Source organism: Corythoichthys intestinalis, chromosome 8 (genome assembly GCF_030265065.1).
Source record: "Corythoichthys intestinalis isolate RoL2023-P3 chromosome 8, ASM3026506v1, whole genome shotgun sequence".
NCBI classification, from domain to species: Eukaryota; Metazoa; Chordata; class Actinopteri; order Syngnathiformes; family Syngnathidae; genus Corythoichthys; species Corythoichthys intestinalis.
Window position 1 is genome coordinate 21874176 of NC_080402.1, and position 24506 is coordinate 21898681.

At 37.1% G+C, this 24506-nt stretch overlaps 1 protein-coding gene across 1 annotated transcript; it reads left to right on the plus strand.

Annotated features, from left to right (window-relative positions):
- Window positions 1–1203: 1203 nt before the first annotated feature.
- Window positions 1204–24458, plus strand: LOC130920308 (tetraspanin-5). The gene is made up of 10 exons (XM_057843416.1): window positions 1204–1605; window positions 10018–10068; window positions 13751–13897; window positions 13984–14154; window positions 14271–14396; window positions 18307–18354; window positions 18918–19034; window positions 19133–19194; window positions 19922–19973; window positions 21684–24458. Exons 1-9 carry the CDS (start codon window positions 1522–1524, stop codon window positions 19932–19934), a joined length of 819 nt encoding a protein of 272 aa, XP_057699399.1. The 5' UTR covers window positions 1204–1521; the 3' UTR covers window positions 19935–19973; window positions 21684–24458.
- Window positions 24459–24506: the final 48 nt, after the last annotated feature.

The following is a 24506-nucleotide window of genomic DNA, read 5'->3' on the forward strand; positions in this document are numbered from 1 at the left end:
TCAGAGGTAGCATAATATTAAACTGTGTGAATTTGCTAACTGCAAAACTCGAGTACGAAGCTGCTTAGAGAGTAGTGTCCTCGTGTATGTGTATTCTACTGTTAACGTTAAACAAACTGTGAAAAAATGCAGTGAACCGAGGTTTCCCCCCTTCTCGCCAATGTTCATTTTTATTTTATTTATGTGGTCTTTAAGAAGCCCAAAGGAGCTTTTTTTTTTTTTTTTTTTTTTTTTTTTGCTGAGTTTGGCTGTCCTTGTGGACAAATGCAGTAGTGTTTTACCTGAAGGAAGGCTTTCTTTTTGTCATTCCGTGACTAATATTTTTCTGTTTTATCTAATTTCTTTATTTAGACAATATTAAGTCTTAAGACAAATGTTTATTTTTTGCAGTCCTGGATAGTTAAGAGATAACAAGTTTGTATTTATTGTGTAAGTTTGATTTATGTTCAAACACTGCAATTTAAATGTGTTAATAAAATCCATTTATTCTGGAAATTTGCAAAATGTTTCTTTCGTAGTTTTTGAAAACAAAGGTTTGAATAGAACAGTGTATCATCTGAACCAATAAATATGAAAGTTAGTATAAGTCAATATGTCACATGCTGTTTATGCTGTTTTATGCTGTTTTATCGTCCCTACGGTTGAGACCAAACCTACGCCCCTTGTCTAAATCCTTCAATCCCCCAAAAACTTGCTTCAATCAAAAAAAAAAAAAAAAAAAAAAAAAAAAATCAATCAAAGAAAATTTGTTTTCAAATGCTTTCTTTTTTTAGTCTATAATTTATTTTTGCATTAAGACACATTTTTTCTAATTGAAAATACGTACTGTATATTGATTAAAGCATTTTTTTTTTATTGAAGCAACTTCTTTTTATTTAATAATATAGACACAAATTAATTAACTCTATAAACAAGACGGTGGAGTATAATTGTAATTGAAAAACATTAAATAAAAATAACATTTCTGATTAGCACCACTAGAATATTGAAACATAGTAAATGTGAAAATACTGAGCATAATGAGAATTTTTTATAAGCATTTTGATTCATAAAGGTCATTAGTCACCCTGGCTGAAATGAAATGTTTTAACTCATTTGAGTCACTTGATCGTTCAATTATTCAAAAAGCATAATTGACGATATTTTACAAAGTCCCGCCCCCTGTGAACATCACAAAGCCTCATTTGTTCCCACGGACGTCAATCAAACTGCCATGTCAAGTTTATGGCTCTAATAGAAAAACCAGCGAATTTAATCTTCTTGGTTCTGTGGCTTTTATCTCACCGTGAATGTTTAGGTTCGCCTCTATTTTTCGCAAAGCGTTGAGCGCTTAAGAGACTGACGTGTAGACGCTTTCTCCGCGTATTTTCTTATGGGTCTAACGGGATAATGTTTCGTATTTGTCACCGTAAAGACAAAATATAACGGCTGTTTCCTCAAGCGACAGTATTTTGCCTAAGAGGAGCATCGATGTGATTTCTAGCCAGCGAGGGCGGCGTTTGATGGAACAAAGCAGCCACAATGATGTCAGGAAAGCATTTTAAGGCTCACGAAGTGAGCTGCTGCATTAAGTATTTCATTTTCGGATTCAACATCATATTCTGGGTAAGTCCTTCGCTCGCTGTTAGGTTTCTACGAACACGTGAGAACATTCTTACGTGATTTGTTTCATATTGCATTAATGGGAGATTCAGGATGTTTGTGAGGCTGACGAGCCGTCTCACGATAATTTCATGGCTGTAACAAAGCTTGCTGCTTGGGTGCACTTGCTACCTCCATCAGGCTCTTTTGTTTTCGTACACTGCTGCCATAACTGGATGACCACCGCTCTTGTTTACATCCATCAAACAACGCTCTTGTAGGTGTAAGGGTAGTTTCATATGGGCATGCTGTGGGACTTTATGAGCCAAGGTAAAATTTGTGATTGGTCTTAGATTTAGCAGCTGCCCTGACCAAATTCTTGTTGGGCTTTAATTGGTGTCAATTTATACAATAAAAGAGTTCAAAGCCTTTTAACGGCAACTATACCTCACATTAGGCCTGCCCAATATATCGTTTGAATGTCGCCATTGCGATTACCTATCGCGGGATGTGCGATTATTATTATTATTTATTGAACACATAAACTTTGAGTTTGCTTCATAAATGCAGCAAGTGGGCCAAGACATGGCATCCTGTATCTCTTTTATATACAGTGGTACCTTTGCATACAAAGTTAATTCGTTACAGGACCTTGTTTGTAAGTCGAAATGGTCGTATGTCGAGCAGGATTTTCCCATAAGGATACATTATAATCCCATTAATTTGTTCTAAAGCCCAAAAACACCAAATCCTCAATAAATACTGCTGGTACTATTACAAATGGCAATTACACATAGCAAAACAAATACATTATAAATAAAAATCACAGCACGGGGATTATCAAAAAATGCGGCACGGTGGCTGAGTGTTTAGCACATCCACCTCACAGTTCTGAGATCAAGGGTTCAATCCCGGGCTCCGGCCTTCCTGTGTGGAGTTTGCATTCTCTCCCCGTGCCTGTGTTAATTAGGTTTGCTTGGAAGGTTTGCTACAACAGCCTTGCAGGGAAGTGTACCGCTTTAAGATGGCGGCCATTTACTAACGCCCCCATCTAGCTTTTTTGAAGATGTGCTGCTAACGCTAGTCCTATATAAATGATATCTACCGTAACATTATGTGGCTGTACTTTGTAGCAGCTTTTCGGCAGCAGTCAGGTATGTTGTTGTGTTTTTTTTTTTTATCTCGTGGCATGAGTTGAGCTAGAGCCGCGAGTTGAGCATTGGCATTACCCGAGGGGCCGGGTAATGAGAAGCATGATGTTTAGCTACTCTCGCTCCGTTCTGTCCCGAAGACTGCGCGGCGCGCTGAGTGTGTTGTACTTCCGATTTACTTGGCATATTTCAATAATCGGAATTTGGATGTTTGTGAATCGTTCTCGAATTTTCCACGGCCGAATCGCGAATAATCTAAGAATCGGAAATTTTGCACACCTGTATGTATGAGTGTGTGTGAATGGTTGTATGTCTCATTGTGCCCTGCGACTGACTGGCTGGCAACCAGTTCAGGGTGTACCCTGTTGATTTAGCTGGGATAGGCTCCAGCACCTCCGTGACCCTTGTGAGGAAAAACGGCATGGAAAATGAATGAATGAATGAAAATGAAATAAAAATCATAATAATAATATAATAATTAGGGCTGTCAAATTTATCGCGGTAATTAATTTTTAAAAATTAATCTCGTTAAAATATTCGACGCATTTAACGCATGCGCAGAATGACCCGCTCATGCATTTCCTCAAACAGATTACAATGACGCTGTTTTTTTTTGCACAATGAGAGATAAGGGCAGAGAAATGCGAGTCGACACAGGCGTTCATTGCACCGCGCCGTTTATTGGCATAAGCCAGGGGTGGGCAAACCGGTCCTCGAGGTCCGCAGTGGGTCCTGGTCTTTGTTCCAACTGATCCAGCACCAAGCTTTTAACCAATGAGGTTTCAATGGAAACAAGAAGCACCTGACTGCAATCAACTGATTGCACTTATAACACACCAGATTGGTGAAAAGGTGTCCTCTTGATGGGTTGCAGTAAAAACCTGCACCCACAGCGGCCCTTTGTGGAATAGTTTGCCCACCCCTGGCATAAGCTTTGGCAACTCTTTCACAACAAATATAACTATTGTGGCCAGCGACGGGGAGAAGAATGACAGGAAATGATTTTTTCTCAACACGCATTATTGAACACAACGCAGAACATATACCAATTGCAGCCACCACTGACAGTCATGGTTGCCCAACTTCCCATCATGCATTTGGGCGGAACAGTTAAGTCACTACAGTATCATTTAGTGAAAGCACAACAAAAATAATTTTCCTATCGCTCAAAAAAAAAAAAAGTTCACAAAAGAAAAGCGCTCAATGCAAAGAGAACTGACATTCCCAATCAAAATAGCTATGTAAAATATACATAAAACACAGACTTTGGTCAAACTCTATTCAAACATTTCTTTTAGCTCAACAAATACACTAGATGGCAATATTTACCTTGTGGTGTATTTCATTCACTACCTTACGTAGTTTATGACACTGTGAAAAAATGGCAGGTAGCCCATGTGATGTCCCGCTCGCGACATCAACAATGACGAGCTATTAGTTTGTTTTTTGATTGAAAATTTTACAAACTTTATTAAAACAAAAACATTAAGTGGGGTTTTAATACAAAATTACAATAACTTTTACTCACATTTATCTTTGAAGAGCTACAAGTCTTTCAATCCGTGGATCCCTTTAACAGAAAGAATGTTAATAATGTTAATGCCATCTTGTGGATTTATTGTTATAAGAAAGAAATAGAGTACTTATGTATAGTTTGTTGAATGTATATATCCGTCTTGTCTCTTATCTTTCCATTCCAACAATAATTTACAGAAAGATATGGCATATTTTAGAGATGGTTTGAATTGCGATTAATTAATTTTTAAGCTGTGATTAACTCAATTAAAAATGTTATCGTTCGACAGAAGGTTAATAATAATAATTCCTGTAATAGTGTAACGAATCCGGTTCTAATGTGGCGGACGTTTTTTTCCGTACCTGAACGCACCGCGTGGCTGACGTGACAGAGACTGAGCGGTTGAGTTTACGTTCGCTTTCAATGTTTTCTTGAGAGCACTGTCAACTTTGGCGGTCAGGAGGCGTTTAGTGTTGGATAAGTTCTAAAATAAATGATAAACACCTGATGAAGCTGGCTATTTCTTTGGCTATGTTACGACAATAATAATTGTCATCTTAACTTATAAAGACTGGTGAATGGTAGTCGGAGGAGGACCATGGAGATGTATTGTTGTGCCAATCATGGATGCGCACCCAACGCTCATATTTTTCAGTAATTTGCATCTTCATTTCAATGGGAAGCGTCACCTTTTTCCTTGTTTGACCACCTGTACCAACCTTTTTTGAAACCTGTGTTGATTTCTCAGAGGAAAATTTGCTGTGCGTCGGTCTGCTGTGCAGTCCTGTCGTCGTATTTGGAGCAAGTCAAATTTTACATCGGATGTCGAAAAGATCGTGTGTCGAAGCGATTGTATGTCGAGGTACCACTGTACAGCAATCTTCCACAGATAAACCCCCTTAGGCAAAGGGCTGGGGGAATACGGTACAAAATCAAACATTCCTTATTTTCATTGTCGTCATATGCTATTGTTTAGCATCAACTGGATTCATTACCTCATTAATTTTCATCCTTCACACAGACGCTGGAAACAGAAATGTCGTTCAATCCATCTGCAGGCGACCGGGAGATTAGGATTTTATGACACTGTAAACTGGTCCTCATGGGAAACGCAGTCTTCCTTAAGGCAAAACACTACCGCTTTGGTCCACCTGCGTTGCTAAAATCGACCAAAACTGAAAAGTTATCTAGTGTTGCTTTAAATCTATAATAATAATAATAATAATTTATATATATATATATATATATATATATATAAACAATAAAAGAATTACCGAAACTAAGATAACATTTTTATCATGAAAAATATGACAAATGGTTTAACAAATATAAAGAAAAAAATTAAGAATACAAGGATAAATGAGAAAAACAAGGGGAAAACAATCTAATAAAATACTAAATGCAATACACTAATACACAAACATGGTGAGTCAATGAAAGTCTTCCCAAACAGCTATTCAAGTCATCTGGTGAAAATTGTTCTAGTTTTAATAAATCTAGTGTGTTATTTTGGTTTTTTAATGATAATCATATTTGATTTTTTTATTTTTTTTTTTTAATTGAAATTGTTTGGAGGATTATTTGCTATAATGTGGGACTGTGCGGGATAAGCAGAGGTGGGTAGAGTAGCCAAAAAATTTACTCAAGTAAGAGTAGCATTACTTCAAAATAATATCACTCAAGAAAGAGTAAAAGTAGTCGCCCAAAAATGTACTCAAGTAAAAGTAAAAAAGTACTTGGTGAAAAGAATACTATGTGAACTGTTGTTATAATGATAGTGTACAATAACCCATGACAAAACCACATTAAGCTAAAGAAGAAAAAAAAAAAAGAATTCTGATGTGAGAGAAAAAAATTATATAAATGAAGCATTATTCATCCAAAGAGCATATGTGCCCTTTGGTGGACAAAATAGTTCCGAGTTTGAATAGTGAATAGTTCCTTCATAATTACTATTATGAAATTAAAAGGATCATATCGCCAGTTTTCCATGGTCAGTCGGTGGCAAATAAATACTGGGAGAGAGGTTAAAATCTGCGCTTTCGTGTCATGTTGAGGGCAGCGCTTTATATCAAATTCTTCATTTTTGCGGTGCTTTAAAGACACCACATGATTGAACAGGCTGGCACGAACATAGAACGGCCAGCTTGCGTCTGATTGGTATAATGGAGTCATGGGATTATTGTTGCGACGTCTCATTGGTGAAACTGGTAGAGCTACTCTTGGCATTGCTGGCAAAATAAATATACAAATCAAATATGTAATAAATAAGGAATAATGTAACGACTCATGTGTTTTTTCTTCGTTTTTTCTTCTTCACAAATCTACTCAACTAAAAGTTAAAAAAAATGGTTTAGTAAAACTACTCTTAGAAGTTCAGTTTTCTCAAAAAGTTACTCAAGTAAATGTAACATGTACATGTAACGCATTATTACCCACCTCTGGGTATAGGTGCAGAACAATATTAGCAAACCATGAACACTGAGTGCGTAAAGCACAGAAAATGGCCAGAGTTCGTTAGAACTTTTGTAGGGCTGTAGCTATCGATTATTTTAGTAGTCGATTAATCTATCAATTTGGTAGTCCGAATAATCGAGTAATTGGATTAGGAACATTTGATGCGTTGCAGAATAAATTTTAGGAGATATAAGAAAAGGCTTGCTAAGATTTCAGTTTCAAAAGACCATTAAATGTGAAGAAAAAATATAACTCCCGAGTGTTTCTTCAAACTATGCAGAATCGCACTTTCATTTAAAAATAGATTTAAATACCTGATCTTAGCCGCTTTCTTAAATGCCATACAATGTTAACTTTTATTTTTTACAATGCTCTTAAAAATCGTTAAAACACATTCCCACAAAAAAAAACGGCTAAATATACCTTTGACTAAATTACGAATGCATTAAAAAAATAAAACAATTAAAAAATAACAGCTCAAACAAAAACTTACCTTATATTGGTCTTAACAGGGAGCAGCTGGATTCAGCCATGTTAAATGAGTTGCCATATTCACTGTTGCCACTAGAGGGCAGTGTATGCACCCAAATCAATAAAACTAAATGCAAACACTTTCAAAACAAACCATTACTACACCACTCTAATTAAACGAATACTCGAAGCAGCAAAATTTGATCCCAATTTTTTTTTTTCATGTCAAATTACTCGAGTTAATCGATTAATCATTGCAGCACTAAACAATTGTAATCCCTGTACTTGTTGTCAAGGACAGACACAGCTGCCGGTGCACTTTCAGTCCTCTTTATGATCCATGGTGATGCAGCCGGTGGTTCGGAATGTCTGCCATAAAGAAGAGATTACTGTAGTTCAAATTGTGATGACAAGAAAGATTTTTTTTCATTTAGAGAAAGTCAGATCTCCTAAACCAGGGGTCCCCAAACTACGGCCCGCTTCCACATTTGGTCCGGCCCACTGAACAATTTTTTTTTTTTTTTCCCTCCAATTGTGTTATTTAATTCCTGACTTTTTTCTGTGAAGAGCCCAGAGAGGGTTATTTGGTTATTATCTATTTAATTAATAGTGTTATTATTTATTTATTATTATATTATATTGTGTTATTATTAGAGCTGTCAAAATTATTGCGTTAACGGGCGGTAATTCATTTTTTAAATGAATCACGTTAAAATATTTGACGCAATTAACGCACATGCACCGCTCAAACAGATTAAAATGACAGCACAGTGTGATGTCCACTTGTTACTTGTGTTTTTTTGTGTTTTGTCGCCCTCTGCTGGCGCTTGGGTGCAGCTGATTTTATGGGTTTCAGCACCATGAGAATTGTGTAATTATTGACATCAACAATGGCGAGCTACTAGTTTATTTTTTGATTGAAAATTTTACAAATTTTATTAAAACGAAAACATTAAGAGGGGTTTTAATATAAAATTTCTATAGCTTGTACTAACATTTATCTTTTAAGAACTGCAAGTCTTTCTAGCCATAGATCGCTTTAACAGAATGTTAATGTTAATACCATCTTGTTGATTTATTGTTATAATCAACAAATGCAGTACTTATGTACAGTATGTTGAATGTATATATCCGTCTTGTGTCTTATCTTTCCATTCCAACAATAATTTACAGAAAAATATGGCGTATTTTATAGATGGTTTGAATTGCGATTAATTACAATTAATTTTTAAGCTGTGATTAACTTGATTAAAAATTTTAATCGTTTGACAGCCCTAATTATTATTATTTTTATTTTATTTACTTTTGTTCCGTGAAGAATCCAGAAAGGGTTATTTGATTGTGGCTTTCTGAAAGACAATAAATTTTTACATTTAGGCACTCCTGCAATCGTCACGCCTTTTCTGTTACAAACTGACCCCAGCCCCTCATCAGAGAAGGGAAAAGTTATTTGGCCCTCACAGGAAAAAGTTTGGGGACCCAGTCTTAAACCCTTGCAATCTTTCTTTAGTCTAAGCCTTTATATCAGCAGGATAAAGAGGAGATGAAAACGTGCTTTGGATGCTTCCTTTAACTCATAGGCAATAGACTTCTTATCGAATGATCATTGCTAGCACCTCTCAGTCAAAATAGATTGTAAGTTTGAGTGAAAAATTTATTGAAATTCACAGAGAAACAATTAACTCAACCACATGCGGCTCTGGAGCCGCTGGTTGCAGGCCCGTGACCGGATGGCCAGCATCATCAGTGGCACTGAAAGCGTTAATGTACATGGATCATAAGTTTCTGCTGAGTTCTGACCAAAAGCAGATATGTTACTTATCGTGTATTACTGTTTAAAGAAACCAGTCACCTACGAAGTTTACCGAATCTAAATGAGTCTCATGCTAAAGATAAAAAACAACAGCACCATCTTTTATTTCTATGAAAAAGTCCAAAATATCATAAACAAACAACAAGGTGTAAATCATTTTAAGACTAACATTGAGATAAGAGGCTCAAAGAAGATGATTTGGACTATTTTTAGGTAAAATGCAGTATCTCTCAAATGATTAATCGATCATCAAAATGTTGTGGATTGATAGGTGTTGATTAGTTGATTAATCAAGGGTACCTTGTGCTAAAGGTGAATTAACAGTTAAAAAGATGCTTGGGAAAATGCTTTCCTGATTCCAAACTGATATCACTTTAGTGCTTTCATCCTGTTTACGTCCTGTTTTACTTCTGCTCACAGCCTGTGTATGCAGCAAAGTGGTTTAGTTTGTTTTGTTTTAATTTAATTGTGCCCTCTATTGGTTGTTGCTCAGAGGAAAATCCATTAGGGCTCAAGAATCTTGTTAACATGAATCATATATTGATTAAATGCTATCCACTAAATTAAAAGGGATAATTTATCCATGTTTATTTGTCATTAAAACATGTGTTTTAGTAACATTCTAAGTGGACATTTCATGAAACCTAATCAAATCATATTGTGTTTTTTTATTTTAATTTTGTAAAACATTTGACTTCAACAAGAACAAAGAAAAGTAGCTTTCTTATAATATACTGTTTTACATGTATTGCCTAGTTTCTTATAGTTTTGGGATTTGCTCCCAAAATGCATTTTAGGCTATATTGGCCACTAGTTACATCTCCTGGAATGTGTTTTGGAGCTTTTAAGCTATTAAGTGGTAGTTTGAGCTGGAATTTCCTTTCATTCATTCATGATTTATTTGGTCTTTTTGAAATGTTTTCTGACGTGGGAGTCTCTTGCTAGTGCTGCAGACAGGAATTAGTTTTTGCATGGCAGCCAGGAAAACTGTTTATGTCATCTTATTCTTATCGCTTCTTCCCTTCCAGTTCCTTGGAGTAGCATTTCTTGGCATCGGATTGTGGGCATGGAGCGAGAAGGTTGGTTTCTATGAATGAATTCACACACACAGATTCAGTTAGATGTCTCGGATGTGTCTTATCGTGTCCCAAAGACCAACTTTCACTAAACTAGAAAATGTGTCTTAACAATAAAATCTGCACTCACTTTCTTAGTGATAGACCTATTATAGGCCGAGCCGATTATCATACAAGCTTCTATTCTGTTCTGCATTTCGGTCTCAGCGTTTCGTTTTTTAATCCGACGTGCGATAAGGGCCCCTTTAAAACCTGAATGTTTTGACTCTGATGCAGCCGAGCCTCTGTGTCTACTGTCACTACTCTGTCTCCAGCATTGGATTGTTTACATGCAGAGCCATGACATGGCTAAAAGATAATCAGCAGTGAAAGCTGTGCATGCACAGAGCTTACACACAGAGCAAAGAGGAGTGAATGAAGGGCGTTTTCAAGCTACTTGCACAATAGGGCTGCTAAGATTAGTGGACTAAACAAAGATTATGTTTGATGATCAAAAACGTATTCACGCTTGTGTACAATGCAATATTATTACTTTACTTTCTATGTGGTTTTGGAATTTAATGTTTTGTTGTTGTTTCATAGGCATTTGACATAAACAGATTGATTTACTGTGGAAAAGTTTTTAAAAAATTAATAAAATTAATCCGGCATTAATTTCAAACACTGATGTGATGCAAAACCTTACAGGTGCTTCATACTTTTGTGTATTGAGCTGCTGATATGGTACTCTGTTTTTTTAACAACAATAATAACATGTTATATATTAATTAAAAGGGTTTGACAATTCATTTGGACTTCCATCCAGTTAAAATTTACCAATGGGATTCCACTGTTAAGTGTTCATGCATTCATTTTCTGTGTGGCGTTATCTTCACGACGGTCACAGGGGTGCTGGAGCCTATCCCAATTAACTACGGGCTGGAGGAGAGGTTCAACATGAAGTGAACAGAACAACAGAAGACTGTAACATGTTCCAATACTCAAATCGCAATCAAATGTCATCAGATCATATTTGGATTTCGTGTGAGTTTAAATGTAGAATAATTTCAGTGAAAGAAACTTTATCAGTTAGTTAAGAATAAACAGAATTTTCTTGTAGTAAATATTGATTAACCATTTCAGGGACAGTGTTCACCACAGTGGACAGCTGTTCAAAAGTTAACACTTAAAGTGCAGGTGAAGAGCTTTTCGGATTTTGGTGTAATTTTACAAATATAAACTTCGGACAAGTTCGTCAAAACAACCATGTCATTTCTAACGCGTAGCTGCGTGGATAATTTGCGTTTTTTAAAGTTTTTTTTAGCACTCCGTCAATACTACATTCACAAACCCAGAGGTGTGACGTAATTTCCCGGACGCAACATACCGGTAAGACTATCCACAGCGAGCATAGCAGCAGCAATGATATCAGTGCTATTTCCACCGAAATCCATTCAGGATCGCCTTTTCGTGACGCTAACGACGACAATGGCTCCCAGGAAAGATTATATACAAATATTCCCTACACATGTTTATACCTGAGGCGTCAGATGACAACGATTTACTCGACACAGCAGACGTTGGTGATGATACCGGTTGAAAGCTCGATACTTCACGAAATGAAGAGTAGTAGGCCTATGTCTAGCATCGTGATTTCTCTAAGAACCTTTCTTTCCCCTGTCATTCTGTGATATAATTATCAGTAATTGCAAAAACAGACAAGTACCATAGTTGTATAGATCTAGTAATGATTATATCAAATTGACATGAATAAACAATCTCTCAGCTGTCTTAAGACAGGCAAGCCATACCATACCATACCATACCATCATCTTCCGCTTGCTCCGAGGTCGGGTCGCGGGGGGAGCAGCATTGACAGGCAAGCAACAAAACAAAACAAAAAAAAAACAGGTCACACTTCAACGAGCAGTTGGTTTTGCCCTCCTTTATCAACAGAATTGCATCAAATTTTAGAATTAGAAAAGCCAGTAAGGGTCTACTTACGTCATTGAGAAACCAAGGTTGTATCCTTCTAGGCTTCAAAGCTGTCGTCGCTGAAATGTTGAAAACAAAGGCGCGATCGACGAGTCGGTGAGTTCTTCCGCTTGACTCTCACAAAAAATGTCCAAATCCTTGCAGAAGAAGGTTTTTTGGGCCACTCATAGTCTCGAGCCTTCGTGTGAGCATACAGTAAAACCTAGAAAATGTTTGCAATATATGGCGAGGATAGCGTGGTGCTTTACTTTCGTATTGGAGTGCTGGCGAGGTCTTCAGGAAATGACGTCATCAGGCAGCGGCAAGCAGGGAGGCGCATCCCCCGTTGCTAAGGTGTTGCTATGGCAGTAACTCAAAAATGATGCAGTCAATTCAAAAAGATTTTTGATAATGTGAGTTTTGAGACAGCGAATGATGCATTCAATACAATTAAACCAAGTAAAACGCTTATGAATTGAAGTCTTCACCTGCCCTTTAAGACCTTTAACCCTTTATTGAGCAAATTAATTTTTTTTTGTAATTAAAACACTGATTTTGGACAGCGGCTGCATAAGACAGTCATAATTATGACATGACACTATCACGGGCATTACTGAATGCTTATGTCATCCAGCAAATTATGTCACTAACTCCATTTATGCTCAGCTTGGATCTCTTACATTTATTCAAAAGTGAGATAATTTGCCAGATAACACTAAATTGCATCTGTTAGAAGCATTCATTAATGCTCATGACAGTGTCCTGTCAAAATCATAATGGTCTATTGACAGTCGTATAGTGCCACTGTCAAACAAAGTGTTGCCAAATACCATAATGAGCAATTAATGAAACAACTGGAACAGTGACTGAAGAAATAATAAGCACAGAACATGAATTTTGATTTTTATTTACATCTGTAGTTCTGCAATGCATGCTAGGAGGCATGTTGGACAGCAGTTTTGACAGACGTTTTGACAGCAGGTGACAGCAGAGGTTGACTGTCTCCCCCAAGGGAGCAGTGATGCCAAATGAAGTTTCTTGAAGCAATGAACCAATTGGCTGCAAAGCTTCATGGTGGTTCATTTGGTCTTATGACAGTTGTATGATGCCGCTATTAAATAAAGTTTTACCAGTTAATATCTTTTGGTGTAAATATCCCATAATACAGAGAGGACAGCTGCGGCTGTTAGTCCAGTGCGGCTTATCTATGAAAAAATGCTGTTTTCGTGCCAAATTTGGTGGGTAGTGGCTTATAGTCAAGTGCACCTTATAGTGCGAAAATGACGGTATATTGTATTATTTTCATTATTTGTTTTTTTTCTTTTTTTGTTATAACTTATGTTATATATAATTAAGAATAAATTGGAACAATGTAAATAAAAACTAAATTTAAAATGAATAAAAGAGAAATATACATTGGTTATGGCCCAAAGTAACACTGAGGTTTATATATATATACATAAGGCTTTATTTAACTCATTGCATGCAATTCACGGCGCTAAACATTAAATCCATTTTGACAGGGACTCAAGGTCTAGTATTGTCAATGGCAGCCAATGAGTTAAACAAATGCCCTGTAAGTTTTTGTGTTTTTTTTTTGTCATAATTCGACATGAAAGTGTTAACTTGTCGCCAACCAGCTGAAACGCAAAATAAGTTACGCTCACTATATCTGTATTCGTGTAATTTTATGTGTAATATCTTCTCACACTTGCTTTTACTCCCACACCAGGGTGTTCTTTCCAACATCTCATCAATCACAGACCTGGGAGGCTTCGATCCAGTGTGGCTCTTCCTGGTGGTTGGTGGTGTGATGTTTATTCTGGGATTCGCAGGCTGCATTGGAGCACTGCGTGAAAACTCTTTCCTGCTCAAATTTGTATGCGCCTTCATCAATGACATTGTGGAATAATAAAGTTGTGCTTGTTGGTTTACACTATTTGTTTATGTTTTGCATGTGTTCAGTTCTCTGTGTTCTTGGGGATCATCTTCTTCTTGGAGTTGACGGCAGGAGTCCTGGCCTTCGTCTTTAAAGACTGGATTAAGGACCAGCTGAACTTTTTTATCAATAACAACATTCGGGCGTACAGGGATGATATTGATCTGCAGAACCTGATCGACTTCACACAGGAATATGTGAGCTTCAACGTTTGTTTTTAGCGTATTTTGACTTGAGTTTCGTGTTTATCTTGGCTTTGGAATGTCTTGTAAATATCTCTGGAAGTTATGTTGACCGTTTGACCTTTTTGCAGTGGGAGTGTTGTGGTGCTTTCGGAGCTGACGACTGGAATTTGAACATTTACTTCAACTGCACAGATTCAAACCCAAGTCGCGAGAAATGTGGCGTGCCATTTTCCTGCTGCACCAAAGATCCAGCGGTATGACTTCCCTCCTCAGTGTCTTTGTCATTCCCACACAGTTCCTGCCCATTCATATGAAAACAATGTTGCAGATGTAGCGGCTGAAAGTCTTACAGTCTTGCGTAGGTCAAGGTCTGTCATGCAGAAATAGTTGGATGGCTTGTACTGCAAAGGGAAATGGGGACGCTCCGCCCTTTTACAGATAGTTTGGTTATCTGTGTCCTGCAGAATCTGACTGTCCAACTATTTGGGCTGTTGTGCAACAGGACTGTCTATGTTAAGTCATTTCACTCCCTGCCGATGTAGTACAGTGTGAAAGGCATTTTCAAGGCTTTTTTGTCCTCGTGCGCGGCAGCAAAGTCTATCAACATCTGTGCAAACTGTGACAGTACATGAGCAAAATAGACCTGGCAAACAATGCTCCTTTTGTGTCCAACCACAAAGCACAAGACATGCGTGTTCTGCTTGTTGATATACTCTTATTTGTCCAACACTGTCTGAGATCTTAAAGGATGAGTAGATTTGTTTATTTTATTATATTTTGTACTCATGTTTTACTTTTAAAGGGAACCACGGACAGAAAGACTTGTAGTTCTTAAGATAAATGCTAGTATGAGTTATGAGTTATTTGATATCCAAACCTCTCTTATTGTTTTCGTTTTTGTAAAATTTGAAAAATTTGTTTAACTAGTACGTCGCCATTGTTGTTGACGACGCAATGCGGTGTCGTCACTGGGCAGCGCAGCAGTACTTCCACAGTGTCACTCATTAGTTACATACACGTCATCTGTTCTGCCCTTCCAATTTAAACCCGAGCGGAAAAGAGTAGGACAGCACTGTTGATATTTCACAAAACGAGCAGCAGAAGCAATTAAATGAAAGTCTCCTGCAGGATTCGAACCTAGTTTTGCTGTGCGACAGACGAACACTTAGACCACAGGACTACTGGACTGTCTCAGGAAATTAGAATACACAATATTCTAATTTTTTGAGACAGTCCTGTGTATATATACAGGACTGTCTCAGGAAATTAGAATACACAATATTCTAATTTCCTGAGACTGTCTCAGGAAATTAGAATACACAATATTCTAATTTTTTGAGACAGTCCTGTGTATATATACAGGACTGTCTCAGGAAATTAGAATACACAATATTCTAATTTCCTGACTGTCTCAGGAAATTAGAATACACAATATTCTAATTTCCTGACTGTCTCAGGAAATTAGAATATTGTGTATTCTAATTTCCTGAGACAGTCCTGTATATATACACAGGACTGTCTCAAAAAATTAGAATATTGTGTATTCTAATTTTCTGAGACAGTCCAGTATACTTCTGCGTGCAGTTATAGTCATGATTTTCTTTATAAAGCAATTGCAACCCACATGCGATGTCAGTTTGTGCGGTCAAACCTGAAAGGGAAACTCAACTGAAAAGAAATATTGATCGTTTGACCACAGAATTAAAAAACGCGGCTCACTTCAGACAGCAAGCAGACCACAAGAACATAAGGATTGTGTAAAAGGCTTTATTGCACACAAAAACACACGTAATCGTGAAAAGGGAGACACAAAAAGGGTCTGTGACAGTAGGTCGGGATCAATTTGAAAAAAAAAAAAAAAAAAACTAAGGAAAACCGCAGTGAAAGGCAGAAAAGCGCGGGGGAAAAAAAACGAGGCAATGATGCCACTAACAACGAAGGGATATACAATCTGTCAAATGGCAGCAAGTAAATACGAGCTGCTTAGGATCTTATCAAAGACACTGCTGATGAGCTGAAATTGGATGCAGGTACGAGGTTGGGAACACGTCCCACATCTCTCTAACAATCTGACCAGCAGCAGAATGTGACAATATCATGCCAGTTGTCATACTAGCTTCACTTGCTTGCTAGCACAGCCTTTCTCCCAGTCCAGGCCAACCGCCTCATCACCCCCTGCGTGCATTGCACGCGTAAAACATGGTGCCCCCATAGGTCAAAACATGTACTAAATATTATAGATTTTTAAATCAATGGCAATAATATAGGTGTTTCTAATAACATATTTTAGTTAAAGAGAACAATTGTGGCTTATAGAGCCTACAAGTCTTTAAGTCCGACGGTCCCTTTAACAACAATACCGTATTTTTCGGACTATAATTCAGTTTTTTTCATAGTTTGGTCGTGGTTGCGACTTATACTTTGGAGCGGCTTAAGTATGAAATTATTAACACATCATTATATAATTTCACATGTTATTTTCACGTTAAACCATAAGAGGGCACTCAAGGAATGTGTTTTAACACTGGAGGTAACTTATAACAATATGTAAAAACAACTGAGAAGGGCTGAACAAAATGGCACCGAAAAGAAAATCATATTCTTCAGATTACAAGCTGCAAGTAGTGAAATATGCCGCCGAAAACGGTAATCGAGCAGCAGAAAGTAAATTTGGAGTTTGTGAGAAACTTGTTAGGGACTGGCGAAATCCGGAGGTTACTCTTTCTGAAATGAAGACAACAACAAAAATCGTAATGGAGTGACACTGATGGTTTCGTAAACTTGTCAGCATATTCTTTATGGTATAGTTATCTGAACAAACACTTAATTGCTGTTGTTATGTTATGCTAACATGGTAGTTATAGCTAATGTTATGTTAACATACCAGGCACGTTGTCAGTTCATTGTTTATGCATCATGTAAGGTAGCATACGGTACACTTACTGTTGCTCTCTGTTATTTTTATTTTGAATTTCCTTTCAAGAGGACATGTCTGTTCTTGGTGTTGGATTTTATCAAATAAATTTCCCCAAAAAATGCGACTTATACTCCGGTGCGACTTTATGTCCAAAAAATACAGCAATCTTAAATGTTAGCTAAAGTATTGTCTGTAAAGTTTCAGGTTACTAATAACTTTTATAATGTGAGCGCTTGGCCATGAAATTTAAAAAACAAAGCAAACAAGTAATGGTAACAACTGCTTTTTTTTCCAACCATAAAACTTGACTAAGATAAACTTGCTTCTTAGGCTTGATAAAATGGCTCAACACTGGGAAAGTTCAATCAACACTGGGAAAGTTCAATGTGAATCGAGAAGCCAAAGACCACAAAAAAAAAAAAAATATATATATATATATATATTTTTTTTCCCAGTAAAAATTTAAATAGAATACATATCAACCAGGGATATTTCAATCTGATCACGTGATCGCACAATCGGGCCCGATCACAAAATGTTCAAAGGATCGGAATCAGATGAAAAAGATCAGGTTTTTAAAATGTATTTAAGTTAGTTATTTTTAAATCATGAGGGCTACTAAGCAAAAAAAAACATTGATATGTACAAGTATGTTGCTAAAAGAAACCAAAATAAATGTTTTATACTAAATAACACTGTCAGAAGGCAAACGTTCTGATAGCTCTCACTAAGATAGCATTGTGCAACATTGATAATCTCTGCAGTATGGAAACAGTTTAGATTTGTATGCATTTTTTTTTCCTTAATAAAATGAATTAATATTGCTAAGGCATCGGATCGAGAGTCTGTATCGGCACATCCTTAAGATCAGGTGACTCGTATTGGGGTCCAAAAATATGTGATCGTGACGTCTCCAATACCAACTACAAACATACTGTACACGCAGTTTTCACCAACAATTATGTTACCCAGAAAGTTAAGTCTGGAATTCCTGTAATGAAGAGCGATATCACATTTTTGCCAATAATATTTTTCCATTTTTTCTTAAATTGGTATTTATTGATTATACTTATACAGTACTTTCCTTGGTGTTACATTTCCTGATTTTTATTTATTTATTCATTTTACATTTTCAAGCTATTCAAAATTACTTAACTTCAACACTTCTTACTCTTTTTAACAAGCAGACAAACTTAAATTTTGTACTCTTAGACTGGTAGATATTCAGAATTTTTCTTTCTTCTTAGGAGGACGTCATCAACACTCAATGTGGATACGACATCCGAGCTAAAACTGTGAGTAGAAACTTGTATGAAAGCTTTCATTCCTCAGATGCAAAAGTACAGTGGTGCTTCATTACATGAAAGTATTTTTTTCATTTAGTTTGCTACTGATGCATGAGCTCATTGGCTTCTCCACCCAGAGCACAATATACTTCTTTCAGAAAATTTCTGTTCACTCCTTAAAATCCAGCAGCTGAGTCCCCATCAGTACCGATGTGGTATTACTCATGCTGCAGCAATGCGGTGGGATTTGAAACCCATCCCCCATCATTAGCTTTGGCCTCACTCCCTCACGAGGAGCATAATGTGAGGAAAAGGCTGAGTTTGTTTTCTTGTACTTTGAATGCGAAGAATTCAGAGCGAGGCACCCTTACAGGGATGCATTATGCTAAATGTAGAATGTATCAAAAAGCTAGTGACCATAGCGCAACAAGATTTTATTGTGAAAGGTTTCAGAGAGCCAGAACTTAAACGGCAGTGCGAAGTGTACCACAGTGTAACTACAATGTACTGTACACTGTGACCTGAATGCAAATGTAAACAGACAGTAAAGTGTAGTTTTGTGTTTTTTTCAGGACTCTGAACAGAGGACATTCATCTACATCAAAGGGTGTGTCCCACAATTTGAGAAGTGGCTTCAAGACAACCTGACAGTGGTGGCAGGCATATTTATTGGGATTGCATTGTTACAGGTGAATCCACGAGGCACCTTTTTTGTGTGTGTGAAAATATGGCAATTTCAATTATCTTGTGTTTTATTTTTCATTTTTTAAAAATTTCTTTTATATAGATTTTTGGCATCTGTCTAGCACAGAATTTGGTGAGCGACATTGAAGCAGTAAGAGAAAGTTGGTAGGTTTCTGTATTTTATTTTAAATGAAATAATGACTTCTTTGGGGATTCACTTGCTGTATTTTTCGGACTATAAGATGCCCTTGAAATCATTTGCTATCACCCCAAAATTGACTGTGTGCCCTATAATCCAGTGCACTTTATGTATAAATTGTGGTTGTCCTTAATAGCCTCAAACCTATTTTCTAGAATTATTACTATGTATATATACTTCTCCAGTAAAGTGCTTAAACATTCATCCTCCATGAAACCCCCAAATATAAAACAATTCAAATTACTGTGTTAACATCTCAATAACAATTGACAAATGTACAAGAATGGACTAATGAGTGTAGTAATCTGGTGCACTTTACATATAAGAATTAAATAATTCTTTGATGGTGCACTTTAAAATCTGATATGCCAGTCGTCCAAAAATTAGTTTTTTTTTTTTTTTTTTTTTTAATGGGTGGGGGTAACTGTCATTTTACTAAAAAACATTGTATTTCCATGGAATTATATTTTGTCATGTTTCACAAAAGCTTGCTTGCCCCTCTGTTTTAAATTTTGAAATCAAGGGGGAAAAGTTCCGTGCTGCCTTCTGGACAACTGGGACGTTAGAAAATGTCAGATTGGAAAATGGCATAAACACCACTTGATGTCACAGTGATATCAAGTGGTGTCACCTAGTTAGGGGTTAGGTTGATTATATTTTATAATAAATCTAAATGTTGTTCATTTTGTGCAGTTTGTTCACCTAGGCTGCCACATAATCTTCAGAGGCAAGAAGGATGTACCAGGTGAGCCTTAGGCCCGCCGCACACTGGACAACAATTACGCAAATGTAACAGCCAATCAAAAATGCTACAGTCATGTGGAAAAAATTAGGACACCCTATGGAAGCCTGTGTGTTATCTAACATATTTAGTCATATGTATAGTTAGTATCAACTTCAACACTCTTGAGAGAATCAAGTAACAGAAATAAACAATTAAAACTGGAAAAACAATTCGATTTTTTAGAACTTTTTTAAATAAATGCAATTTCTGTTGAGGAATAAATTAAGACACCCCCACATTCAATCCCACTTAAAATAGCTAAAATTACACACAGGGGTGTCACATCAGGTGCACATGATTACAACATCATTACCCAGTGTTTGGACCTCGGTTTGATGTGCCCCTGACTGTTGAAGTGAGCGAAAACACCATGGTAAGATCAAAGGAGCTGTCTGAGGCCTTCAGAAAGAAGATTGTAGACACTTATGAGTCAGGTAAGGGATTTCAAAAGATCTCAAATGGAAAGCCATTCCACTGTCCGGAAAATAGTCTCCAAGTGGAGGACATTCAAAATAACTGCCAACATGCCCAGGTCTAGCCGTCCAAGCAAGCTCACCCCTAGAGCAGACCGCAAGATGCTAAAAGAAGTCTCCAAAAACCCTAAATATCATCACTGGACCTACAGCAGGCTCTTGCTACTGTTGATGTGAAAGTGCATGCCTCTACAATCTGAAAGAGACTTCGCAAGTTTAACCTTCATTGGGAGGTGTGCATGGAGGAAACCTTTGCTCTCCAAGAAGAACATAAAGGCCAGACTGAAGTTTGCCAGAGTGAATGTAGACAAAGACAGGACTCCTGGAGGAATGTTCTTTGGACAGATTAATCTAAAATTGAATTATTTTGAGTTTGGGAATGCTTTTCTGCAGCAGCACCTGGCCAGGCCACCATCATAGAAGCCACCATGAATTCTGTCGTGTATCAGAGGGTGCTTGAGGAACATGTGAGATCATCTGTGAAAAAAATAAAGCTGAAGCAAAACCGGACCCTGCAACTTGACAATGAACCAAAACATACCTGTCAATCCACAAAGGACTGGCTGAAGAGGAGGAATTGGAGAGTCCTGGAATGGCCGAGTCAAAGCATAGATCTTAATCCCATAGAGATGCTGTGGGGTGACTTGAAATGGGCTGTACATGCATGGAACCTCTCAAACATCTCACAGCTGAAAGTATTCTGTGTTGAGGAGTGGGGCAAACTTTCCTCAGACCGATGTTAAAGACTGGTAGATGGCTACAAAAAGCGTCTCACAGAAATTATTTCAGCCAAAGGGAGTATCACTAACTATTAGGTGGTAGGGTGTCCTAACTTTTTCCTCAGTTAGAATATGCATTTTTGTTGATGTATTTGGTTTAATGGGTAAAACAATGTTATTTTTTGTTGTTTACCTGCAATTAAATAACTTTCATTTCCAGAGATAAAGAAAAACAAGATCTGACATTGATATCTGAACATTTCCTAATAAAGAACCGATTATCTAATGGGATGTCCTAATTTTTTTCACATGACTGTATGTCGTGTCATATAAGCTTTCACAACAAAATTAACATTAATATTCAACTATCTTTTATAGTGCCTCTGTGGCTCAAAAGAACAGTTTGTCGAGTTTGCCGCTGATATAATTAGCAATTGGTTTGTTTGGTTGGTTAATTTTTGAATACATCTCTTTTACAGGACTCTTCAGATTGTACACCAGCAAGCGAGACCGTTGACGAAATCCAGTGTCCAAAATGAAGAGACTCACTTTTGTTGTAAATAGTACATGTAGAGTCAATTTGTGGACCTATTTTTGGAAGATGCACAGCCTCTGAAATGTATTGTGAGTACAGTGCATCAAGCAGTTCAATGCAGTGATTATGTTGGTGAAGTAGCGTTCAAGCGACACTGTTTTGTAAGGGAAGCAGAAGAAGAGACTATCATGTTGCACTCTCACAAAACAATTCTTTATATTGAGAGTGGACACAACTTTATAGTTGTGTAGTTTTTAATGCTTCTTGTATAAATTTAAGTCTGTTCTGAGCAAGCACTGCATGCCTTTTGTCTACTGGTGGGACACTGGCTCGCCGATCTGTAGTAGCCATTTAAGTATTAGAAAAACATTTGTAAAATTAGTGGTTAATTCATGGTGCGTTTGGCTGGATAGCACTTTGTAAAGTGACGAACAGTAATTCGAAGTTGCCAAGATTTAACTTAAATTTATTTATAGCATCACTTTATAAAACTGTGACATTCATTGGTATTGAGCAGTCCTAAAATGAATGTATATACACAGTGAGGAGCAGCATTATTTGCACCTCTTGTGATTTTGCAAGTTCACCCACATAGAAAATAGGTAGAAGTCTGAAAATTCAATCAAAGATGCATTTCCACTTATAGAGACGTACTCTAAAAAAACAAATCCGGAACTCACATTGTATGATTTTTCAATAATTCATTTGTAATTTACTGGGGTTCATAAGTATTTGTACCTCTGAGAAAATCAGTGCTAATATTTAGTGCAGAAGCCTTGGTTTGCAATTAGAGAGGTCAGACACTTTTGGTAGTTCTTCACCAGGTTTTCACATTTGGAAACAGGGATTTTACCCCATTCCTCAACACAAAACCTCTCTAGATCTGTCAGGTTTGGGGGTGTGTTCGAGAAACACGAAGTTTCAGCTCCATCCAAAGATTTTCTATTGCATTGAAGTCTGGAGACTGGCTAGGCCACTCCAGAACCTTGATATGCTTTTTACGCTGCCACTCCTTGGTCCGTTTGGCTGTGTGTATCGGATCATTGTCGTGTTGGAAGATCCAGCCAAGACTCATCTACAAGTCTCTGACTGAGGGAAGAAGGTTGTGGCTCAAAATCTGACGATACATTTCACCATTCATCCTCTGCTTTATACATTACAGTCATCCTGTCCCCTTTACTGAAAAGCAGCCCCAAAGCATGAGGTTTCCACCCCCATACTTCACAGTGGGGATGGTGTTCTTGTGAATGTACTAATCCTTCATTTTCCTCCTCAACGACGAGTAAAGTTGGCACCAAAATGTTCTACTTTGGTCTCATCTGACCACATGACTTTCTCCCATGACCCCTCTGCATCATTCAGATGGTCCCTGGCAAACTTCAGACTGGCCTTCATATGTACTGGCTTCAACAGGGTAACCTTCTGAGCAATGCATGATTTACCATTACCATACATAACCATACCATTGTACCGTCGTGTTCTACTGACAGTAGCCTTTGAAACTGTGCATCCAACTCTCTTCACGTCATTGACCGGCTCCTGGTGTGTAGTTCTAGGCTGAGCCCTCACTTTTCTCATCGTAAATGATGGCTCACGAGGACAGATTTTACATGGAACCCCAGTCCAAGGTGGATTATCAATGTTTAGCCTTTTCCATTTTCTAACAATTGCTACATCTGTTGATTTATTCTCACCAAGCTGCTTTCCAATTGTCCCATAGACTTTTCCTGCTTTGTGGAGGTCAACAATTTTTTTCTCTGGTGTCTTTCGAAAACTGTCTGATGTTGCCCATGGTAGCAGTTTGATGACTGAGTGTGGGGTGCACAGGTGATAATTATGAGCTCAAACGGGTGGTGGGTGGGTGGTTACTCATGGGGTAAAGGTGGCTTTTTTTTAAAAAAATTTTTAAGGTAGACTGACAACTCTTTGAGTGTCATAATTATTGCTGATTCTCAGGGGTACAAATACTCATGAACCCCAGTAAATTAAAAATAAATTATTTAATGAATAATTTCGTGTGATTTCTGGATTTTCTTTTAGATTATGTCTCTATGAGTGGAAATGCATCTGTGATTGAAATTTTAGACCGCCGTTTGTAAAGCAGCACATGCTCAAAATTACGACAACATTTTCTCACATTTAGCGCGACACACTGTTTAAAATGGTGTGAAATTTTTAGGGTCACTTTTTTTTGTGCACATTTACAACATTATTTAGAAACTTAAATATTTATTTGTAAATAAGAAGTTTTGGACCTGATTGTTTAAATCCAGAACTAAATATTTAATTTAAACCTTAAATTTATATCCTAAATGCTAAATCTGGAAACGGTTGAAACTAAATATTTAGCTTAGTATGAAAATTGACATGACCGGAGACCGGAAGTAACAAAATAAAAGCTGGTGGAGCAGCTCAGACTGTCTGTTTACGTTGCTTGAAAATGAATACAACCTACTCAACGGTGAAAGTCTGCTGTTGGACATGAGTCATTGTGATAATAACAATATATAGGTAAAATACATATTTAGGAGAAACTATTTAAAGAGTATTTTGTGTGCTCCAGCTTTTATTTAGTTACTCCCTGTCTCCAGTCATGTGAATTTGCATATTATAAGCTAAATATTTAGTTCCGACCGTTTGCTGATATAACATTTAGGATATAGGATAGAAGTTTTTGATTTAAATTAAATATTTAGTTCTGGATTAAAACAATCAGGTCCAATACTTCTTATTTAAAAATGAATATTTAAGGTGCTAAACAATGTTG

Coding starts and splice junctions, on each gene's coding strand:
- LOC130920308 (XM_057843416.1), top strand. CDS start 1,522: ATGATGTCAGGAAAGCATTTTAAGGCTCACGAAGTGAGCTGCTGCATT. Junction 1,606..10,017: donor GATTCAACATCATATTCTGG/GTAAGTCCTTCG, acceptor CTTCCCTTCCAG/TTCCTTGGAGTAGCATTTCT. Junction 18,355..18,917: donor ACGACATCCGAGCTAAAACT/GTGAGTAGAAAC, acceptor TGTTTTTTTCAG/GACTCTGAACAGAGGACATT.